This window comes from Grampus griseus, assembly GCF_964374135.1.
Source record: "Grampus griseus genome assembly, chromosome: 4".
Classification (NCBI taxonomy): Eukaryota; Metazoa; Chordata; class Mammalia; order Artiodactyla; family Delphinidae; genus Grampus; species Grampus griseus.
The window spans coordinates 569,045-589,739 of record NC_138997.1 but is presented as its reverse complement, the minus strand read 5'-3'; the positions used below and the strand labels follow the sequence as shown (position 1 = coordinate 589,739).

At 41.0% G+C, this 20,695-nt stretch overlaps 1 protein-coding gene across 1 annotated transcript in view; it reads right to left on the bottom strand.

Moving 5' to 3' along the window:
* Positions 1-8,090: 8,090 nt before the first annotated feature.
* Positions 8,091-20,695, bottom strand: part of GUCY1B1 (guanylate cyclase 1 soluble subunit beta 1) — a 47,743-nt gene continuing 35,138 nt past the window's right edge. The window contains exons 9-14 of the mRNA XM_082653124.1: positions 16,776-16,973; positions 13,543-13,780; positions 12,479-12,619; positions 10,927-11,081; positions 10,502-10,628; positions 8,091-9,386 (exon numbers count right to left, since the gene is read on the bottom strand). Coding sequence (XP_082509250.1) covers positions 9,363-9,386; positions 10,502-10,628; positions 10,927-11,081; positions 12,479-12,619; positions 13,543-13,780; positions 16,776-16,973 — 883 coding nt within the window. The 3' untranslated portion in view covers positions 8,091-9,362. The remainder of the gene's footprint in view (positions 9,387-10,501; positions 10,629-10,926; positions 11,082-12,478; positions 12,620-13,542; positions 13,781-16,775; positions 16,974-20,695) is intronic.

Here is a 20,695-nt window from a genome sequence, read left to right as displayed (position 1 = left end):
TTATTTCATTTATTTATTTTAAGCTCCATAATACATTTTATTTTATTTTTATCTTTTAATGAGCATTTTTATGGTGAATATTTTTTCTTTTCTTTATTTTTTTAAAAATTTTCATTGAAATGTAGTTGATTTACCATGTTGTTAGTTTCAGGTGTATGGCAAAATGATTCAGTTATACATATAAATTTTTTTTTTCTTTTTTTATATTCACTTCCATTATTACAAGATATTGAGTATAGTTCCCTGTGCTACACGGTAGGTCCTTGCGGGTAAGAACAGTTATTTTAAATCATTCAGAAAACAAATAAGTCCATTTGTTCAGCAAGAAATGAATGGCTGACTTTGGAAAAAATGTATCTAATGTAGGGACTCTGTTACTTATGTTGTTAAATCATCTCATTACTAAACTTCTGAAAGCCTATTGGAGCATCACTCTTCATCTGAAGGCAAAATGAATGTTGGCATGTGAGTAATTACTTTTAGATTTAAGGTGATAGAAAATTTTCTTCTAGGGCTTAGCAGGAATAAAAATGATCTCATTGGAATGCCTATATCCAAAATCAGAATGAAGAATGGGGAGTGGCAGGAATACAAGTCATACGAAAAGGGATTTAGATCTACAAATCCAATTTAAAATCAATTGACACAGATTTTTCCAGAGTTAGGGGTTCTGAGAAAATAAGAAAGAAGATGAATTACTGCAAAAGCTGCTCAACAATTTCTACATGTTGGTCAGTTATCATCCACACAATAATATGTGGCAGCTTTTATGCAAATCCATTATTCCACGTTCTTAACATCTGCAATAAGTAAATACCTGTGGAAAGAGGAAGGAGTAGCTCAGATGACTCAAATATCAATTTTCAATGACATTCAACTTTTCATATGGTAACAACCACAGTATGTCACCAATTAAGTGTGACTCCTGTCAGTGACCATTCGGATGTTCTGAATAAATTAGTGCATCTTTCTAAAGCGCTGGCAAATTTCTATCTCTATTAAGAGCAAATCAAAATCTCCTTGGAGCTGTTCCCATATCCTCTTGAGGCCAAAGAGGAGCTTTCTTACAATAAACAGCCCTATATTATTTTTGTTTTGAGCAGGAGGGAGAGAGGGGGAGAGAGAGAGCGAGACAATGAGTGAGAGTGAGAGCCAGAGAGAGAGAGTGAGAGAGAATGAGGGGAAGGAAGGAAAGGAAAGGAGGTACCTACCCCTACGACATGGGAAGTGCATGAGTCTCATCTCATGCATGATTCTTTTAAAGATGTCTACAGCACTCTTTTTTTTTTTTTTGCGGTACACGGGCCTCTCACTGTTGTGGCCTCTCCCGTTGTGGAGCACAGGCTCCGGACGCACAGGCTCAGCGGCCATGGCTCACGGGCCCAGCCACTCCGCGGCATGTGGGATCTTCCCGGACCGGGACACGAACCCATGTCCCCTGTATCGGCAGGCAGACTCTCAACCACTGCGCCACCAGGGAAGCCCTACAGCACTCATTTTTAAACATGATTTAGGGAAGCAAAGGACACACAGTTTTGCTGCACTGAGGGATGCATGGTCTTATGAGCATGATGCAGGTAACTGTAAAAGAATTCAGTCTCTGATCTGGGCATTCCGGAGACAAAAAAACTCCACATAAAATACTTCTGCTACACAGATATACGACTCTCTACACGGTCAGAGATTGTCATAATGTCTACAAGACAAGGAAGAGAAATCCACCAGGATATTATGCTCAACCAAAACTAACATTACAAAAGGAAATGAAAATTAGGGGGGAAATACTGTGCATGTTAACAGAACACTAATATCTCTATTACATAGTGTGTTCCAAAGCGTCCATAAAAACAAACATCCCACCCATAAAGAGGTCAAAGAATGCAAATATGCCATACACACAGGAAGAGTGAGATGAGAATGGCCAGGAAATAATGCATATACTAAAACTCATTAAATAATTACAGAAATACAAGAAAATAATGAGATAGAAATCAGGGCTTGAAAGATTTAATGAATATAAAAATACTAACAGTACTCTGTCGTGTTGACAGGAAAATGAACACCATCCTAAAGCACTTACTGTCTGTCTGAAGGGTAATTTAGAAATACATTAAGAAGCATTAATTATTATCAAAAAATTGCTCTTCTTGAGTGTATCCTCTGAAAATAATAAGAAAAAAGCACAAAAATTTATGAGACTCATTGCAGCATTATTTGTAATGGTTAAAAAGTGGAAATAAACAATATTAAAATTTTGTTAAATTGAATTAATGACTTTTTTTTAATGACACGGGAAAATTCTGAAAGACTTAAACGGTGTATACAATATTCAAATTTTGTGAAAGAATATAGGAAATTGTATTACACAAAGGCTTAATGAGGAGGCAAACTTGAGTACCTGTCAAAGCATACAGAATATGGAGGACAGAAAACAGGGACTTGACATCTGGGAATGTAAGAAGACTCCCGAACGAATATACGGTGTGCTAGACACAGCGTCATGTAATCTTTAATACAACAAAATATATAAATATGAAAGGGGAATATACTATAAATACATTTATAGTGTTGTTCCCTGAACATATTTTGAGAAAAATGAAATTTTCTATTATGCTAAGTAGACTGTAACACAGCGAGTTATTTTTAAGTACTCCAACTACTTTTTACAGTGAAGCGAAACTCCTAGCCAAAAATATGGTATAAGTTAGCTCCAGGTACCTATTAATTAGTTTGATTTCATTTTAGATCTATTATTCAGACTCTCCAGATTTTTCTCTTTTATCCCCAAGTAGCTGATTCATTCGTAATTATTTCTATTGGAATTACTCCATAAGGAAGAGTTGTCCTATCTCCCTCTTTTATTTATTTTTTTTCAGTCACTGATTTAAATCAGCATGGATTCAGACAGGTTTTTTTTTAAATACTTTGGTTACAATCCAATATTATCATTATTTATTTTATTGCTCAAATAAGATTGATGATAAGAAACATTGAAGAAGTCAGGTCCCTCCTTTTCTTGGAAACTGATATAACACCAGAAGAATGAATAAAGATTTTATATTTCACTGTCACAGAGATATCTGTTTTTAGTCATCAACATTAGAACAAATAGAAGAATGGAAATGGATTACATCCAGGTACAACAGAAGATGGGAAATAAAGGAAATGTCTTGTATATTTCTGAGAGACCTTGTTTGAAGCCTTAGAAAGGAAAGTCAAAAACGTTCCCTTGGTCAGCAGCCCTCATAGATAAATAGAAAATGCTAGTGATGGGGGCAGGTGCAGGACGGTGAGGTCGCCACCCTCTGGAGGACTTCCTCTACATCCAGGGAGCCAGCAGTCTGCACTCTGAGCAAGTCCCTTCGTGGAAGGACTCGGCCAATGATGCTCTCTTCCTACTCCCCCTCCAGCCCAGCAGAGCCCCCTCTTGAATTAGTCGGTCTCACAGCCTGAAAACTCTAAGGCCAATCTGGTCTTCAGGCACAATGGGGCCAGTTACTAACAGGACATCTCTCCTGGTGCACACCATATGGGTTCTCTTGTTGTATCCTGTGATTGCTGCCTTGTGTCCCTCTCTAGACCTGCATTGGTCCCTTGCCTGTGCCTCAGGCCTCCAAATCCTGTTCTTAGTGTTAGTCATCAGATGTGGGACCAAAACCACCTGTCATACCTCCTTCACGCTCTTTGTCCACCTGTCCAACTAGAACTTTATTACCTGACCGACAATCTTCTAACGTCTGGACACACACTGGAAGTTCATCACTTGCCGCTGCTCTGCTCACCTGTACCCTGAGAGACCTCAGAGAACACTGGTTGGAAGCACGGGCTCTGTACCTGGTTACCGTGTATAATTACTGGTTCTTCACTCACTCTTGTCTGACCTTAGGTGAGGAACCCAAACTTTATGTGCCCCAGTTTCCTTCTAAGTAAAATGGAGGTGATAATAAGGATATTTACTCAATGGCTTGCTACAAGGATTCAACACACACAAAATGTTCCAAACAATGTTGGGGACAAGGGCATTCTGTAGTGACTGTAGTATTGCCCCCTGATTGCCACCTGGTGATGTAGGGACAGCAGGGGATCTGATCACCCCTTAGCTTGTTCTTGTCTTCGAAGTTCAATTAGTAGTTTCAATACAGAAAACACTTAAAGAAATGCACATTTTTAAAAGGAGTGTGTAACTTTTATTATAGCGTTAACACTATTTTTACAAGAACTCTTTTTAAAAGGGATTTACCTGTTAAGGAATACAAAGAGCTGTATTTAAAGAGTTATGAATCGCAAAAATACATATATCAGGAGCAACTTTTTGGTAAGATCACATAGAAGAGCTTGTGGTCAGTGTGGTAGGGACATTTGCTTCCACTAAAGTCTGAAGAGTCCCTAAAGTTTTGGGACATTTTGTTGAGCACAAGCAAAGTAAAAACTGTTCATGTATATACATGTGCAAAACTTCTAGCAGCTGGCTTTTGCATAATTAATTTTTAGTTAATACCTGGGTAATATTCCTGTCAAATGCAAAAATAGCAGGTTGGGTCGACAGGGAAAGAACAATCTTTAACAGGAATACAAATGAACAGGAGAATGGAGTGTGGGTAGTACCTGAGTGATGAACTAAATCTTTATAAAGAGTCTTAGCTTTGTCAAAAGATAATAGTGTTTCATAATTGCTTCTTATGCAAAAACATTGCAAAAGAATCATCACGTGAAAATGGAAGGTCCTTTATCATCTGAAAACGCTAAGTTGCTAAATGTCAGCAACTTATAAAAAGGTCCAATTTCTTTTTCCTTATTTTTCTAAAAATCTCTCAGATAGAACTCATTTTTCTTTATTACAGTTCTTATCACCGTTTCTACTGTGTCATAGTACATAGAGTGTTTACGTTCAAAAGAAATGCTCTATTCAAAACTGCATATTATAAATGAAAAAGTATGAGCATGCATATACTTTTTTCTTTACTTAATGACCACTTTCAACTATCCATCTACTCTTCTTGTTTTGTTTTTATAAATAACAAGGTATGACTCAGTATACTGACAAGGAGCAAACGATCAAGTATCTAAAGGGACTATTTGCTTTTCATAGAAGATCTGAGCACATGCATCTGAGCACATGTCTGCTTCTATGAGTTCGCCCTTCTTAGATTCCACACATAAGCGAGATGATGCAGTATTTCTCTTTCTGTGTCTGGCTTGATCTCACTTAACATAATGTCCTCAAGGTTCGTCCATGTTGCTGCAAACGGCAGGATTTCCTTCTCTTTAAAAACTGGACAATATTCTACTGTATATGGACCGCATTTTCTTTATCCATGTCCCACTGATGGATATTTAAGTGGTTTCCATTTCTGGCTACAGATTTCTTTTTTCAACAGGAAATATTTTGCAAGTTAATACAAAACGGGCAATACATTTTATTGGTAATAATTTTTTTTAAAAAAACTATATGTACCACTCACTGACACTTCCTGTCCTTAATTTTTAAGAGGTTATCTTCTACTCAGAAAGATTACTGCTTGAAATAGAGGTACATTTTCTCCCCTTATTTTTAGAGAATCAAAAGCCCAGCTCTTTACTAAAGAATTTGGACTTAACATAATTAGGGAAATATTATAGGGCCAGTTTTTAATGCTTTAATACTTGTATACACTAATATGACCTAGTCATTCTGATTTTAGCTTGGAGTCAAAAGTCTTCAGCAGGTGTTTGCCAGAGAGTTGTTTATTTCTTAGAAATTAGCTTTAAAATCACCCAGTTGATCTGCTCATTGGTACTTGACTTAAAAAGAGTTAAGACTGGATTGTCTTTCTAAGAATTCCCCAGAGGGCCAGGCCAAAGTCACAGCATCCCTGCCCTGAAATTTTCACCACAGAAATGTTGGAATTTTGGAGCAAGAATTAACTGTAGACATCATCTTGTCCAGCTCCTTTCACAGATTAGGAATCTAAGATGCCAAGACCACAGGGTTGGCCTTGCCAGAACTGGACTCAGGTTCTTGACTCTCCGGACAGCGGTTTTTGCTTTTGTTTGGTTTTTTACATCTACCCTATACTATTTCCTCTCTCCAATATGGTAGAAGCAAGAGAGAATCATTTAAATGCATTTTTTAATGCAAAATAAGGGGTTTTCCAATTTTCTCCTTGTCAATAAACAATATTTGTATTTGATAGATTTTAACATGAGTTACATGCAACTTAGCTTGCCTATAATGATTCTGGACGAAATTATAGCTTCCAGTACAAATGGCCTGTTTGACACTTTTACACACCTTTCTACAGAATCAGCAGGAAAAATGTGGGTGAAATTTCTGAACATGATGCATAGGAGTAGATTTCCTGCTACACAAACGGTCATAATGGCGTAAAAATAATTACTTTCATGACGTTCCTTTGACCGTAGCGGACAGTGGGAGGGATGAATTCCAGATTGCACGCAGGGAGCGGCCTTTGGTCCGGAGCCGAGACACGCCAGCGGCGCTTCCTACGAGAGCCCCTTGTCCTTCCCCTCCCCCCTCCGCCCGCCCCCACTTCGATTCTGCACGGCCCCCTCTGCTGCCCCCTAGCGGTCCTAAGAGCCGGCAGCGAGGCTGCAAAGAGAAACCTACTTAATGGTGAGCAGAGACGTGACTCTTTTCTTCCCCTGTAAGAATCTGCACCCATTTACAGTGTGGGGTGTTTTCCCCACCTCAGAGCAACTCTCAGGACTCCGGCCGGGTGTCCTACAATGCAGCTCAGTCTTGACACCATCTACGCCAAGATCGCCTCCGATTCCTCAAGTTCAGGGCTCAGCCCTATAATACGCACCCACTTGGAGACCAAAGCAAGGCCAGGTTGTCACCCGCGCTTGCGACCAACCGGCTGCAGACCCAAGGTTCCCTGCTAGAGAGAAACACAAACCGAGGGACCCATTTTACTTACTAGCTGCCTTGTAATTACAAGAGGCTGTGACTCAGAACAGCCAGATGGGAGACACGCAGAGCTGCAGGCCCACCGCTGCCTCGCCCCGTGTCCACCAACCCGGAAGCTCTCCGACCTCTGGGCTTTTCTGGAGGCGTCATCACACAGGCCCGCTTGACGAGATCACTGGCTGCTGGCAAGCATTTAACCTCCAGGCCCTCTCCCTTCCCAGGAGACGCGGGGCCGGGTGGGACTAAAAGTTCCCACCCTCTGAACTCCAGGTCGGTTCACCTGGCAACAAGCTCCCCCCAACCCAGCGCAGGCCCCGAGTCACGTCACTAACATGATGAAAGACACCTTTGTCATTTTCATCACTTAGGAAATTCCTGGAGTTGTAGGAGCTCCGAGCCAGAAGGGGACGGGGGCTAAGACCAAACGTATACACCTCTTATCACAAACCACAGTGTCACACCTTCCATGATGAAGAGACAGAACATGTCATCTGGTGACTCAATCAAGATTTCAGTAAAATGAGATAACGAACTGGTTCTGAAATATATTTGTGCGTGGGTATAAATTGCTATTCCTCTGTAGAAGTTTAAAAACATGGACATATTACCCTCAAATCAAGCTGAGAAACTCTTACCTGTCCATAACATTTGGTTCTATTGGTGCTGCCCAGAAGGGCTGAACAGATGGGACCCAGAGGCACTGAGAGTAGGCTTCTCCAAGGGACGCATTAATTTACCTTCAGACAAAACCATCACAAAACCCAGCTGGTCTCCCGCCTTCTTCCCACCCCACTTCCGTCCTCTCGTTTCTCACGCTCTGAGTATTCTTTCTGTGTCTTGAACATATTTCATCACTATGAATATCAGACGGTTTGGCTATTTGTACGTGTCTTTCACCCCTAAAATGCCGGGAGCTCGTCAGTGTCACTTCACACGTATCTGTGCAAATATCCTCCCCACCGCTGCCAAGGTTGGTCTTGCCGCTGTCATTGGAGAAAAATACCATCTGGGAATAGGCCTGATGAAGAGGGACCATTCAGCTTTATCCTAACAGCAGGGAATCAAAATGAAAGCCTGTAACAGGCAAACTGACAAGATGTATTCCAAAAACGGCACTAATCAATCAAATGACCGACAAGACTATTCATTTCATTTTCATTGAATTAAAAACTGTCTAGAGACAAGTGGAAAAAATAATTTATTGCAGGATCTCTTACACATGAACACAGAACATTTTACACAAATATCAATGTGCTGATAGGAAATGCTAAATTTAAAGACAAACATTTTTACACAAAAGTAATTGTACTATATTTTATAAAGATAGATGTTAATAAATTATCAGAGATATTGAAGGACGACAGGCTAACGAGTCCAACAGGAATGCGTTCTATGTTGGAATTAAAGTAAGTTTTCTGAACACGATGCCCTGGATATAGTCACATTCTTGTAAGCTACGATAAAGGAGCTAATTTCTGGGAATAAAGGGCCAGCAGGGGCTCTGACGAACAGGAACACCCCAGCCATGCTTCCAGCTTTTTCCTTGGATGTGGTCAGAGCCCCTAACGTTTACCCCAAACTAACGCAATAGCTCATTGTGAAACAGTGCCGCTTTAATAGCTGCACGGGAGTAGTGAGACTTATAATTACACAAGGGGCACAATGCAAACGACAGCATTTTAGAGGAATTGTAATTGCCACGTGATCTGAGTGAACAACCCAATAGTTTAATAACAGAAATGTGCATTCTCTATTTCTGAAGGAAAGTGAGCATAATTCAAACCAGTGAGTATTTTCTTAGCATGATATATTAATTCTTATTTGGGGAGTCTCAAAATAAATTGCATTTTTTCCCTAAAATTCTGAATTCACTCCTTTAGAAAATGATTTCTATAATGATATACACCAACATGACAAAACTTTTTTATATGTTATAGTCATTAAAATATACATATACATATATAGAGAGCACTGAACAGATATGGAAAACCATGGGGTGTGTGTGTGTGTGTATATATATATATATATATATATAGAGAGAGAGAGAGAGAGAGAGAGAGAGAGGGAGAGGGAGAGACAGAGAGACAGAGAGACAGAGAGACAGAGAGACAGAGAGACATGGCCAAATACTGTTCTGTTTCATTTGATTAAATTCAACAAATATTTATTGGGTGTCTACTCTTGCAAGTCACCATGTTAGGTGATGCTTGGAGTAGATTTTAAGCCACGTGACGCTCACATCACCCACACGAAGCCAAACTTCAGATAATATACTAAACCTTGAAAATACTCACAAGCAGAGCTCAAGCTGAATAATGAACAAGGAAAGAGAGAACCAGGAGAAAGGCTTGGGGAAATGGAAAAGGACCAAGGGAATGACTGCTCCCAGGCTTGGCAGGAGTTAGGGGAAGACTGGACCTCACCCCGTCCTCTTCACCTCAAGGTCCAAGATTCAGTTGTCATCCTGCTTTGTTTCCTTTACAAAGTGGAAAAAATAGGGTATTAATTTTCAGTGATAATAAAGCTTGTAGGACTCCCAAAAGATCTTCTTTCTCTTTTTAAGTAAAATTTGATCTGCATTCATATCTACAGTTTTTCTAAGTCATTCCCAGCATCACGCTGGATGAGACAGAAGCACCCAAGTCAAATGAGCAATGCTGGCGGGAAGCTAATTTATCAGAACATCGGGAAGCAAGCTAGCACCAGAGGTGAAAACAGTGAAGAGAAGATGAAGATAAGTATTTCAGAACTTGGCATTCCATTCCTTTTAGGACTTCTACTCTAAACGTATTTATAACGAATGTGTACATCCAGGAAAAGACATATAGTCAAGGAGTCTCCCCCCCTCTAAAGAACCAGCGCATCAGCGGGGAACAAAGCATCAGACTTGTTTCTGATGCAACCCACTGGGAGGGGGGAAAGCTGGCAGGACCTCGGTGTCACGAGCCACCCTGGGTCACAGGACCACCGAGCGAACCCCAGAGTTCTGAGGCCCCCCAGCACCTGGGTTCAGGCTGGAGTACACCCAGGGCACGAGCAGGCACCTATAGCCTCCCTGCGGAATCATTTAGATTCCGGAAAAGTATAGATCACTCTTCTCTCCAGGAAAGACACACGAGGGACCAGGATGTCCAAAAATGCCCAAACATCCCCCGAGGCGACAGCGTGGCCCTTACAAGGAGCTGGAGCGTCATGGTTAGGAAACCTCCCGCGAAGGCGGCCCTGTCTTGGCCCTGATGGCGCCCTCACGACAGCTGAGGGCGCTGGGGAGGGCCCGGGGGCGCCCCTCACCGCCCACTCCCCAGCTGGGTCTGAGCCAGATTGCGGAGGAACAACCAAATCCAGGTCTCCTCCGTCTACTGCTTTGGTTTTAATCTCATGAGAGGACAAAACCAGCAACCATAAAGTCTCCGCTAAGAAGTCTGTATAGTTCTTACCGGCTCACTAATGGTTCAGTATTTCTGCTGCTCTACTGAAGAGTTCGCGTAAGCAAGAATTCTTTGCAAATGAAACGTGTTTTCAGTGATTATGATTTAGCTCCCATGTTTATAGTCTGTCTTAAAAAAGGAATTACACTCTGATGAGTCATACCTCTGTTCCCGTAATTTTTCTGGATAGAAACCAAACTTGCATTGGCTCTTTTTTGCCCTTCATGGACACTGGGCCTCTGTGCTCCAAATGGAATTGTGGGTCTGAATTTTCTGGTGTCATGAGACATCTAAAGGGGACAGGGAACAGGGAGAGAAACGTGGAGCATGGCTGCACAGAGAAAGTGACACACATCAAAGCTATTTAAAGGTACCTTGAGGTTTTAGTAACAATGATCATAGCAGAAACTCCTAAGATGGTGAAGCATCACTTAAATTGGAAATAATGACACCATCTTCTCAAATAAATAATAAATAATCCTAAGAGCAGAGGTGGTAAATGTTAAAGGCAATAAAAGCACCCAGGGAATTAAAACACATGCAAAGAGACATTTTTCAAATCAGTAAACACCTAGATGCGTCTCTTACCTGTATGTATATTCAGACACATTTATTTTTCCTTTTTGTCCAGTGGTTTCTGTTCGGCTTGTGAGGTTGACAGTATTTCCAAAAAGACAATAGCGAGGCATCCTCTGTCCTATGACACCGGTGACTACCTCCCCTGTGTGAACCCCTATTGTTATCTGCAGAAATCAAAGCTCTGCCTTAATAAAGTCAATATTATGAATTATTGCTTCCTCTATATTAAAGAATAATGCAGAGTCATCATATAAAAATCATAAGAATTCTCTAGAACTCCAAGCATATTACAGACAAAAACCCTCACAGAAATCTTTCAAGAGAAACATTCTTTTTGTCAAGTTTGAAGCTTTCAAAGATGTGAATCTGGCAACTTACATGAGACACAGGAAAGAGATTTTAAAAAATAAACCAGAAGGGACAGGGGTTTTTATCTCATCCTCATGACTTTCAGCACATGCAATAAAGAAGATTTCAAACAGGTGGACAGGTTTCCCATTTCTATGGAAGAATGTAATACAATGGGTTCAATACAATATGAGTCTTTGTTTATACAGATGGCCAAAAGGCACAAGAAAAGATGCTCAACATCGCTAATTACTAGAGAAATGCAACTCAAGATTGCAACGAGGTATCACCTCACACCAGTCAGAACAGCCATCATTAAAAAGTCTACAAATAACAAATGCCGGAGAGGGTGTGAAGAGAAGGGAACCCTCCAACACTGGCGGTGGGAATGTAAACGGGTGCAGCCACCATGGAGAACAGTATGGAGGTTCCTTAAAAAAACTAAAAGTAGAGCTGCCATAGGACCCAGCAATCCCACTCTTGGGCATATACCTGGAGAAAACTATAATTTGAAAAGATACACGCACCCCAGTGTTCACTGCAGCACTATTCACAATAGCCAAGACATGGAAGCAACCTAAATGTCCACTGAAGGATGGATAAAGAAGATATGGTGCACATATACAATGGAATATTACTCAGCCATAAAAAAGAATGAAATAATGCTATCTGCAGCAACATGGATGAACCCAGACATTATCATACTCAGTGAAGGAAGTCAGACAAAGACAGATATCATGTGATATCACCTATATGTGGAATCTAAAATATGACACAGACGAACATATCTACGAAACACAAACAGATTCACAGACATAGAGAACAGATATATGGTTACCAAAGGGAAAAGGGAGAGGGAGGATAAATCAGGAGGAGTTTGGGATTAACATACACACACAACTCTATATAAAATAAATAACCAACAAGGATCTATAGTATAGCACAGGGAACTATATTCAATATCCTGTATTACCATAATGGAAAAGAACATGAAAAAGAATACACGTTATATATGTGAAACTGAACCACTTTTCTGTACAGTAGAAACACAACATTGTAAATTATACTTCAATTAAAAAAACATTAAAAATCTTAGTCTTTGTTGTCAAGATGTTATTCCTTGTACATAATTAATGATTAGCTGGCCAAGAATATAAATCAGTTGTCCAAAAGGTCTATTACTACCATTATAATATCTGTTTTATCTACTAACCTGAACAGATTCACCATCTACCTGCACCTGGCCGGCAATTTCCATCATGTCCAAAGCCAGGTGGCAAATGGAACGTGCATGGTGGATGCAGGGCTCTGGTAACCCACTCACCGTCATGTACTTATCACCGACCGTTTCCACCTAGCAGGGCACAGATTGGTCAGTACAAACATGACTGTTTCACTTGCTACCCTTACACAGAACATGTTCTTCCAATTGCTATCAATAACTTTCAACTTTCCTCCCCTGAATCTCTTAAAATTCTGATACCTTCAACTCCAACAAGAAGAAACGTCATTATTTGAATGTACACATCTGGCACTTGGAGTCTGATTACAGGCATTATTTTTCCTCTAGTTAAGTCCCAGTTTCTCAGCTCAGATATGCTTACTACCCAGTAGAACAATTTACTACCCTATTTCCCCTTAAAACACTGATGGTTGGATGGGCCAAAGCTCCACTGCCCCCAGTTCAGTGATTTATCCTGGTCATTAACCACTGATTTTTATGATGTGCTCACCAAGTGTTACACTGTTCCTCAGAAAAAGACTATAAAATAAATAGTCCCTGTGACACTTCTATGACTCCAGATGCCTGGGTGTGGTTTAGTTCACATTCTTGCCTTTACGAAGCAATATTCCACTGACTGCATTTTTCCAATATTATATTTGTTACTAACTGAAACCAAGGGCAGAAATGCCTTATAAACATTTCCCTTCAAGCTGATGTTATCTAGAAGCAGGTCTGAGTCCCCTTCTTATGCTCCATGGCTTCTTTACTGTGCAAATCACTTTTACCTTTCAGTAAAAATGTTGCTTACAGACCAACGACACGAATGCCATGTTTATATTACGTGTGATAAACCACCTGCACTGATTTAACATTTTATTTTAACTAGGGAATCGTCTGTTCCATTCATTTGGGTTACAAGGAAGAGAATGTTTTAGAACGAGAGGTATTATTTATGAAAATGGTAAATAACGAAGGCATGAGAGCTGCCCGTACCAAGCCTGCAGGGCTACAGTCAGGGAATGGCACTGCATTAGGACAGGACCTGGACTTGCCTTATAAACAAATGGATTTTTCCGGGAATCCGTCAGAGTGTCGAATCTGGTATAGAGGTCGTTGAGGAGGTTGACAATCTTCATGGCCCCTTCCCCAGACGCATGCTTGCTGCAGAAGGCGTTGAAGCCCACGATGCCGCTGAAGAGGATGGTCACGTTGTCGTACCTCTTCGCGGGCACCGGACGCTTGTGCCTCAGCTCGTTGGCCACGGACGGAGGAAGGACAGAGTACAGCAACCTGTCCAGAGGGGTGAGGACAAAGCCACAGTGAGAGATGCTGAGAGCAGCTTCAGTGCCTCTCCGGCCCGCTTCGTAGACTTCAATGCCATGTGCACTGTGCAGGCTTGGGTTCTGACAGGACACCCGCTATTAGCCATCTTTGTAAGTCAAGTCGAGAAAATATAAATAATTGGTTTGTTTTAATCCCACAGAACATCCCCAAATCCAAACCAGTTCAAAGCAAATCAAAATAAGCCAAACGAAACAGAGGACTGACACCGGGAAGTCGAAGTTGTCTTGCGTGGTCTTGTGTGTCGACGCTCCTGCTGGGATGTTCACAGGATGAAAGAAGCCATTCAAGCACTTAGCACTGTTTGGATCCCACAAAACCAGGGATACGTTCACCTCTCAGGGATAAGCCATCTGCCTCAACGTTTGTCATCTGACGTGAAAAGCAGATTTCCCCAACAAGGACCTACTGTACAGCTCAGGGAACTCTACTCAATATCCTGTAAAAACCTTTAACAGAAAAGAATCTGAAAACGAATATGTGTATATGTATATATAACTGATGCACTTTGCTGTGCACCTGAAACTAACACAACATTATAAATCAACTATACTTCAATGAAAGAAAGAAAGGAAGGAAGGAAGAAAGAAAGGGCAGATTTTTCTGTTTCATTCCTGCCTCACTCCTTCATGGAAGAAACGGATAAAGCAGGTAGAAATTGGTCTAGACAAGAAAAGATCCTATTTCCGTCGACAATCCTGAGACCACGCTGACGGGACCAGGGGCCCTGGGGAGCAGGGAGAGTGGTGAGCACACGGGAGGGGTGAGAGCTGAGCAGAGAAGCGGAAGCAGGCAGACCTGCGGTTCCTTGACGTGACGGCGCACAGGAGTAGCCACCACCTCCGAGCCTCTTCCTCCCCTAAGCCAGACGGCACCGGTGCCAAGGTTAAGGTGCAGAATGGTGCTGAGGTCTCAGTTTTTCGCTACCTTTAGTGGAATTTATTCAGTGTTTCACTTTTCACTTTCAAACAGAGAACATTTTATACAACATTTTAAAGCTGTATTTGAATATTAAATGTGACCAGTACAACTACTTCATTTCAACAAAAATTCATAGTAAATGTTTATAATTAAATCACCTTGAAAACCAAACACCAACGAAGATGGAAACCTTGGTGGTTTTCTAATATAACAGCCGAGCAGGGTCCGAGTAACTCAGACTTACAAATCCAGGTGACTGTGAGCCTTGGTGCTAAGTGCTATCTTACAAGCTCCATAAAATGTGTTATTTTTCATGGTGGAAGCTGTACCACAGACTGATAAATATACATTTTGAGTGGTTTCTCGAGCAGTAGGAGGAATCTGACTGGCCCACCTCATCCCACGTACTTTTGGAAATTTGCCAAATACCGGAACGCTTAAGGGGTTCCCTTCAGGGCTGTGAGGAAAGTAAAGTGGTGTCGAAGAAACTAGTTTTCAGCTTCATTATACAAAGTAAGAGAAGGGCAGGGAGAAGCTAGGGATGAAGACAGACGTTTACGTGGATTCTCTATCCATCTAAGCTGCCAATAAACAGTTAATTGATGTGTTTACCTGTGGGCACAGCATCCAGCCACAGGCAACACACACACATCAATGCAAGAAAAGGACAGGAAGTGGTGCTGTTACCAACCCTATGGTGTCAAGTAGAGTGACACAGTTCCTACACGAAGGAAGATGAGGTCAATTCTCCAAGACAGCTTCCTATTATGCAAACGTTAAAAATGAACACGCAAGACCACCGGAAAAATTCTCTTATGAAAGTCAGTGATTTCATGCTTTTAATTGATTTTAATTAATATACTCAAGCAAGGCCAAGCAGTATGCACAATGTGTATCTGTTTAAATGAATTACTTGAAAACGAAATATTACCTTAAATGTTACTTGCCCAGTAGTTCATAATTTAATCCACCATTCCTAGAAAAATAAGTTTTGTGTTTTGATACCTTTGTTCATGTATCAAATTACAGATGCAATTGCTGTCATCACAGATGACACTACAGTCTGTCAGACTCACACCTGCTGAACCCAAAAATAATTTGGAGTCCAAGAACAGAACGCTTTTAAAATATAATGGCCAAATCTAAGTTCAGTGTTCTGTGTCCCCCAGCACCTGGGCAGCCCTGGCACCTAGAGGTACACCTCTTGTGTGAAGAACTGGATGAACGGGTAGTTGGACTTGAAATATGCACTTGAATTATTCTTCTAATGATTTCCAGAGACATGCTTTAGCGTATATTCTTCCAGCTTGGCTTGTAAAATCACTATTAGGACTGACTGATTTCTGCGTGCATAACTTCTATTGAAGTGATGTGTTAGAGTTTACCTAGGACTCCAGACCTACGGCAGGTCCCACGCCTCGGAGTCCTGTTATAGGGAAGAACCTCTGTGTTCTATTACAAGCTAATCACTAACGGGGTGTTGCTTATCAGATTAAATTGTACACGATGGCCCATCTCTGGGAACCCTGCTCCCCAGGTCACGAGCCTTAAGCTAAATACCTTTGTTTAGCTCCTAGGAAACAGTCTAACCAGGTTCACCAGGGAGCGGCCGCAGGAACGAAGACATTCACACCTCCCAGCCCCAGACGCTGCCCGGAACCAGGAAGTGCTTAGCTTTAGCCCCGCCCCTTTGGCGGGCCCCACCCACCTTTGGCTTTAGCCCCTCCCCTTTGGCTGGTCCCACCCCCTTCGGCTGGTCCTGCCCCTTTTAGTACAAAAGGAGTCCGAATTCTAACTCAGGCCAGATGGTCGTTTGGGACACGAGCCCGCCATCTTCTGGGTCTGCCGTCTTTCCGATTACGATCGCTGTTCCTTGCCCCAGCAACTTGTGTCTGGATTTACGGGCCTGCTGCGCAGCGAGCAGCCTGACGGTCAGTCTTAACTACGGCAGGGCCACCGGCTACCACGCAGGCCAGCCCCGCCAGCCCTGCCCGCCCTCTTTAAGCACAGGGCACGTGCTTACGTGTCTGTCTTCTTCTTTTCATCTTCCAGGGCACGCAGTGTGAGCTGCAGCCTGTCCGTGAGAATCTCCAGCTCCTGGGTCAGCTTGTACTCCTCTCGGAACTGCTCCCCCAGCAGCACGAGGTCCCGCGTGGCATCGTGCAGGGGGATGTCGCTCAGGTACAGCCCTCGCCGGGTCAGGTCGTCCAGGTTCATGACACTGTCACAGGGAGAAGGAGGCACTGTCAGTCCCCAGGGTCCCCACGGTAACACTGCCCTGGCTCCTGTCCAGGAGTCTAATCCCGCCGCCTGCCATTCAGCAGGTCAGGCGGAAGAAGATTTGGAGAAAAGCGAGAGGAATGTGCTTCATTCTTCTCAATATTTAAACATCTGTCAAAAGAGCAGTGAACCTGACATGCAGTGACCTGACATGCAGTGAACCTGACATGCAGTGAACCTGACATACAGTTTTGCCAAATGGCACTAAGGCCATCAGCCTAAATTAAAAGATAATGCGAAAAATTGCCCTACGAAACCCGCTCGGGTTTTTAACACAAGCCTGTTCCTTATTATTGCCACAGTTTTCCCTCATTATGAAGAGATGAAGAAAAAGTTATCTTTCCTCTCTTTAACAAGGATAACAGTGTTTCTTCTGAGAAGCTAGTTCATTGTTGCCTTAGGGGTTCTATGACGTAACTAGGCATCTTCTCTTTCACAGACAATGATGAAAGGTTTACAGCCTGATTTATGACCCATCTTCAACATGACTTTTCTGTACTCATGACTTTCTAACATGCACTTTCTATTCTGCTCTTACTTCTGGCTCTAATTTCTTCTACTACTCTTATTTTCTTTGACAAATTTTCTCATTTATTTGAAACAGTATTTGCTCTTGCTGAATTCGATGCATCTTCGTAACTTAAGTCATTCTTAGAACAACGTGATATTTATTGATTCGGTGAAGATCTACCAGTAAAAAGTTGACTTTTAAAAAAATTTAGTATTTGGTTAAAATGTCTGAAGGTTACATTCTTGGTTTGAATTCTTTAAATGCAAAGTAATTATTTCTAGTTGTGCATAATAATAATTTCTCTAAAATGACATAACTGTGTTGTGACTTTACTAAAGAAATTGGGATTAATAAAATGTTTCCCTGCAATATATTCTCAGCAGAAATGTCCATACATCAAAGCAAAAATTAGCATGCTAATAAAGAAAAATAAAATGATCAGTTTACTATTGACACACACCCTTCAGGAAAGAGGCCAGCTCATCCAGCAAATGGTCTACAAGACCTGCCAGTGAGCAGAGAAAAAATGACTATAACTGTGAAATGAAAACGAAGGGTTAAAATGCTCATACTGAGTGAGAAAACTTAATCAAAGTATGTCTCGTTCTCAAAACATATTTATTATTATTTTAATGAGCTAGTATTTTTTTTCCTGTTTTTTTCTTAACATCTTTATGGGAATATAATTGTTTTACAATGGTGTGTTAGTTTCTGCTGTATAACAAAGTGAATCAGTTATATGTATACTTATATCCCCATATACCCTCCCTCTTACATCCCCCTCCCACCCGCCCTATCCCACCCCTCTAGGTGGTCACAAAGCACAGAGCTGATCTCCCTGTGCTATGTGGCTGCTTCCCACTAGCTATCTATTTTACGTTTGGTAGTGTATATATGTCCATGCCACTCTCTAACTTCGTTCCAGCTTACCTTCCCCCTCCCTGTGTCCTCAAGTCCATTCTCTACGTCTGCGTCTTTATTCCTGTCCTGCCCCTAGGTTCTTCAGAACCATTTGGTTTTTTTTGGTTTTTTTAGATTCCACATATATGTGTTTTCATACGGTATTTTGTTTTTCTCTTTCTGACTTACTTCACTCTGTATGACAGACTCTAGGTCCATCCACCTCACTACAAATAACTCAATTTCATTTCTTTTTATGGCTGAGTAATATTCCATTGTATATACGTGCCACATCTTCTTTATCCATTTGTTTGCTGATGGACATTTAAGTTGCTTCCATGTCCTGGCTATTGTAAATAGAGCTGCAATGAACATTGTTGTACATGACTCTTGGAATTATGGTTTTCTCAGGGTATATGCCCAGCAGTGGGATTGCTGGGTCATATGGTAGTTCTATTTTTAGTTTTTTAAGGAACCTCAATACTGTTCTCCATAGCGGCTGTATCAATTTACACTCCCACTAACAGTGCAGGAGGGTTCCCTTTTCTCCACACCCTCTCCAGCATTTGTTTGTAGATTTTTTGATGATGGCCATTCTGACTGGTGTGAGGTGATACCTCATTGTGGTTTTGATTTGCATTTCTCTAATGGTTAGTGATGTTGAGCATCCTTTCATGTGTTTGTTGGCAATCTGTATTATCTTCTTTGGAGAAATGTCTATTCAGGTCTCTGCCCATTTTTGGATTGGGTTGTTTGTTTTTTTGATATTGAGCTGCATGAGCTGCTTGTAAATTTCAGAGGTTAATCCCTTGTCAGTTGCTTCATTTGCAAATATTTTCTACCATTCTGAGGGTTGTCTTTTAGTCTTGTTTATGGTTTCCTTTTCTGTGCAAATGCTTTTAAGTTTCATTAGGTCCCATTTGTTTATTTTTGTCTCCATTTCCATTTCTCTAGGATCAAAAAGGATCTTGCTGTGATTTATGTCATAGAGTGTTCTGCATATGTTTTCCTCTCAGAGTTTTATACTGTCTGGTCCTACATTTAGGTCTGTAATCCATTTGGAGTTTACTTTTGTGTATGGTGGTCCGGATTCTTCTAATTTCATTCTTTTACATGTAGCTGTCCAGGTTTCCCAGCACCACTTATTGAATAGGCTGTTTTCTCTCCACTGTATACTCCTGCCTCCTTTATCAATGATAAGGTGACCATATGTGCGTGGGTTTATCTCTGGGCTTTCTGTCTTGTTCCATTGATCTATATTTCTGTTTTTGTGCCAGTAACTTTTTCCTCTTGGGGTTATTTATTTTGTAAGTAAAACTGCTTTCAGTTGATGTCATTTCGTGTGAGTACTGGTTTCTCTATACACATGAGCAGGTCCCATATGACAACGGGTGAGTGTGTCACTATGTAGCCAATTTCTACATATGGTGATTAACAAGTAGACTCTAAATTTCCTGCTTCTATTTCCAAAGAAACCTTTCTCTCCATGAGTAGAAACTGTCCCTATTGAGAAGCTGTCATTCTACCGATGCTCAACTTGGAAAGCGGCCGAAGGAAGAACACTTATTTATAGCAGTTGAAGATATATAGTTAGATCAATGGAGTTTATTAATAAAAAATATAAAGATTTTATATTCCCTAATTTTGTCTCTTTTATTTTCGTAATATATATTCTCAGGGGAAAAACCCATCATTAGTCTTATAGAGTCTTTAATACCATATTAATAATTTCCAAGGAAGGTGTTACAAAATTCATTTGATTTTTCAGAAATTTTAAGACAATATCTTTAAATGAAAAGTGATCAATTGGACTTTAAACTAAATTTTTAATCAACAGCCCACCAAAACATCCTTTCTTGAGTGTTACAAGATAATGTGCATACATTTTGCCTGCACAAAGTTATAAATACACAAACTATCACCTAACAACAAGTTCTCTAGTTATCTGTGTCTACTGCTCTCAAGTAAATTTATATATGTGTTTCTTATTCTAAATCCCCATGCATCTTTTAGTAGAATGCTTGTCACGCTGGGAAAATACCAACCTACAGTTTTACTTCCCTCTAATGTTTATTATATCTATTTTTTTAAATTAATTAATTAATTTATTTGTTTTTGGCTGCGTTGGGTCTTTGTTGCTGTGCACTGGCTTTCTCTAGTTGTGGCAAGCAGGGGCTGCTCTTCGTTGCAGTGTGCGGGCTTCTCATTGTGGTGGCTTCTCTTGTTGTGGAGCATGGGCTCTAGGCGCATGG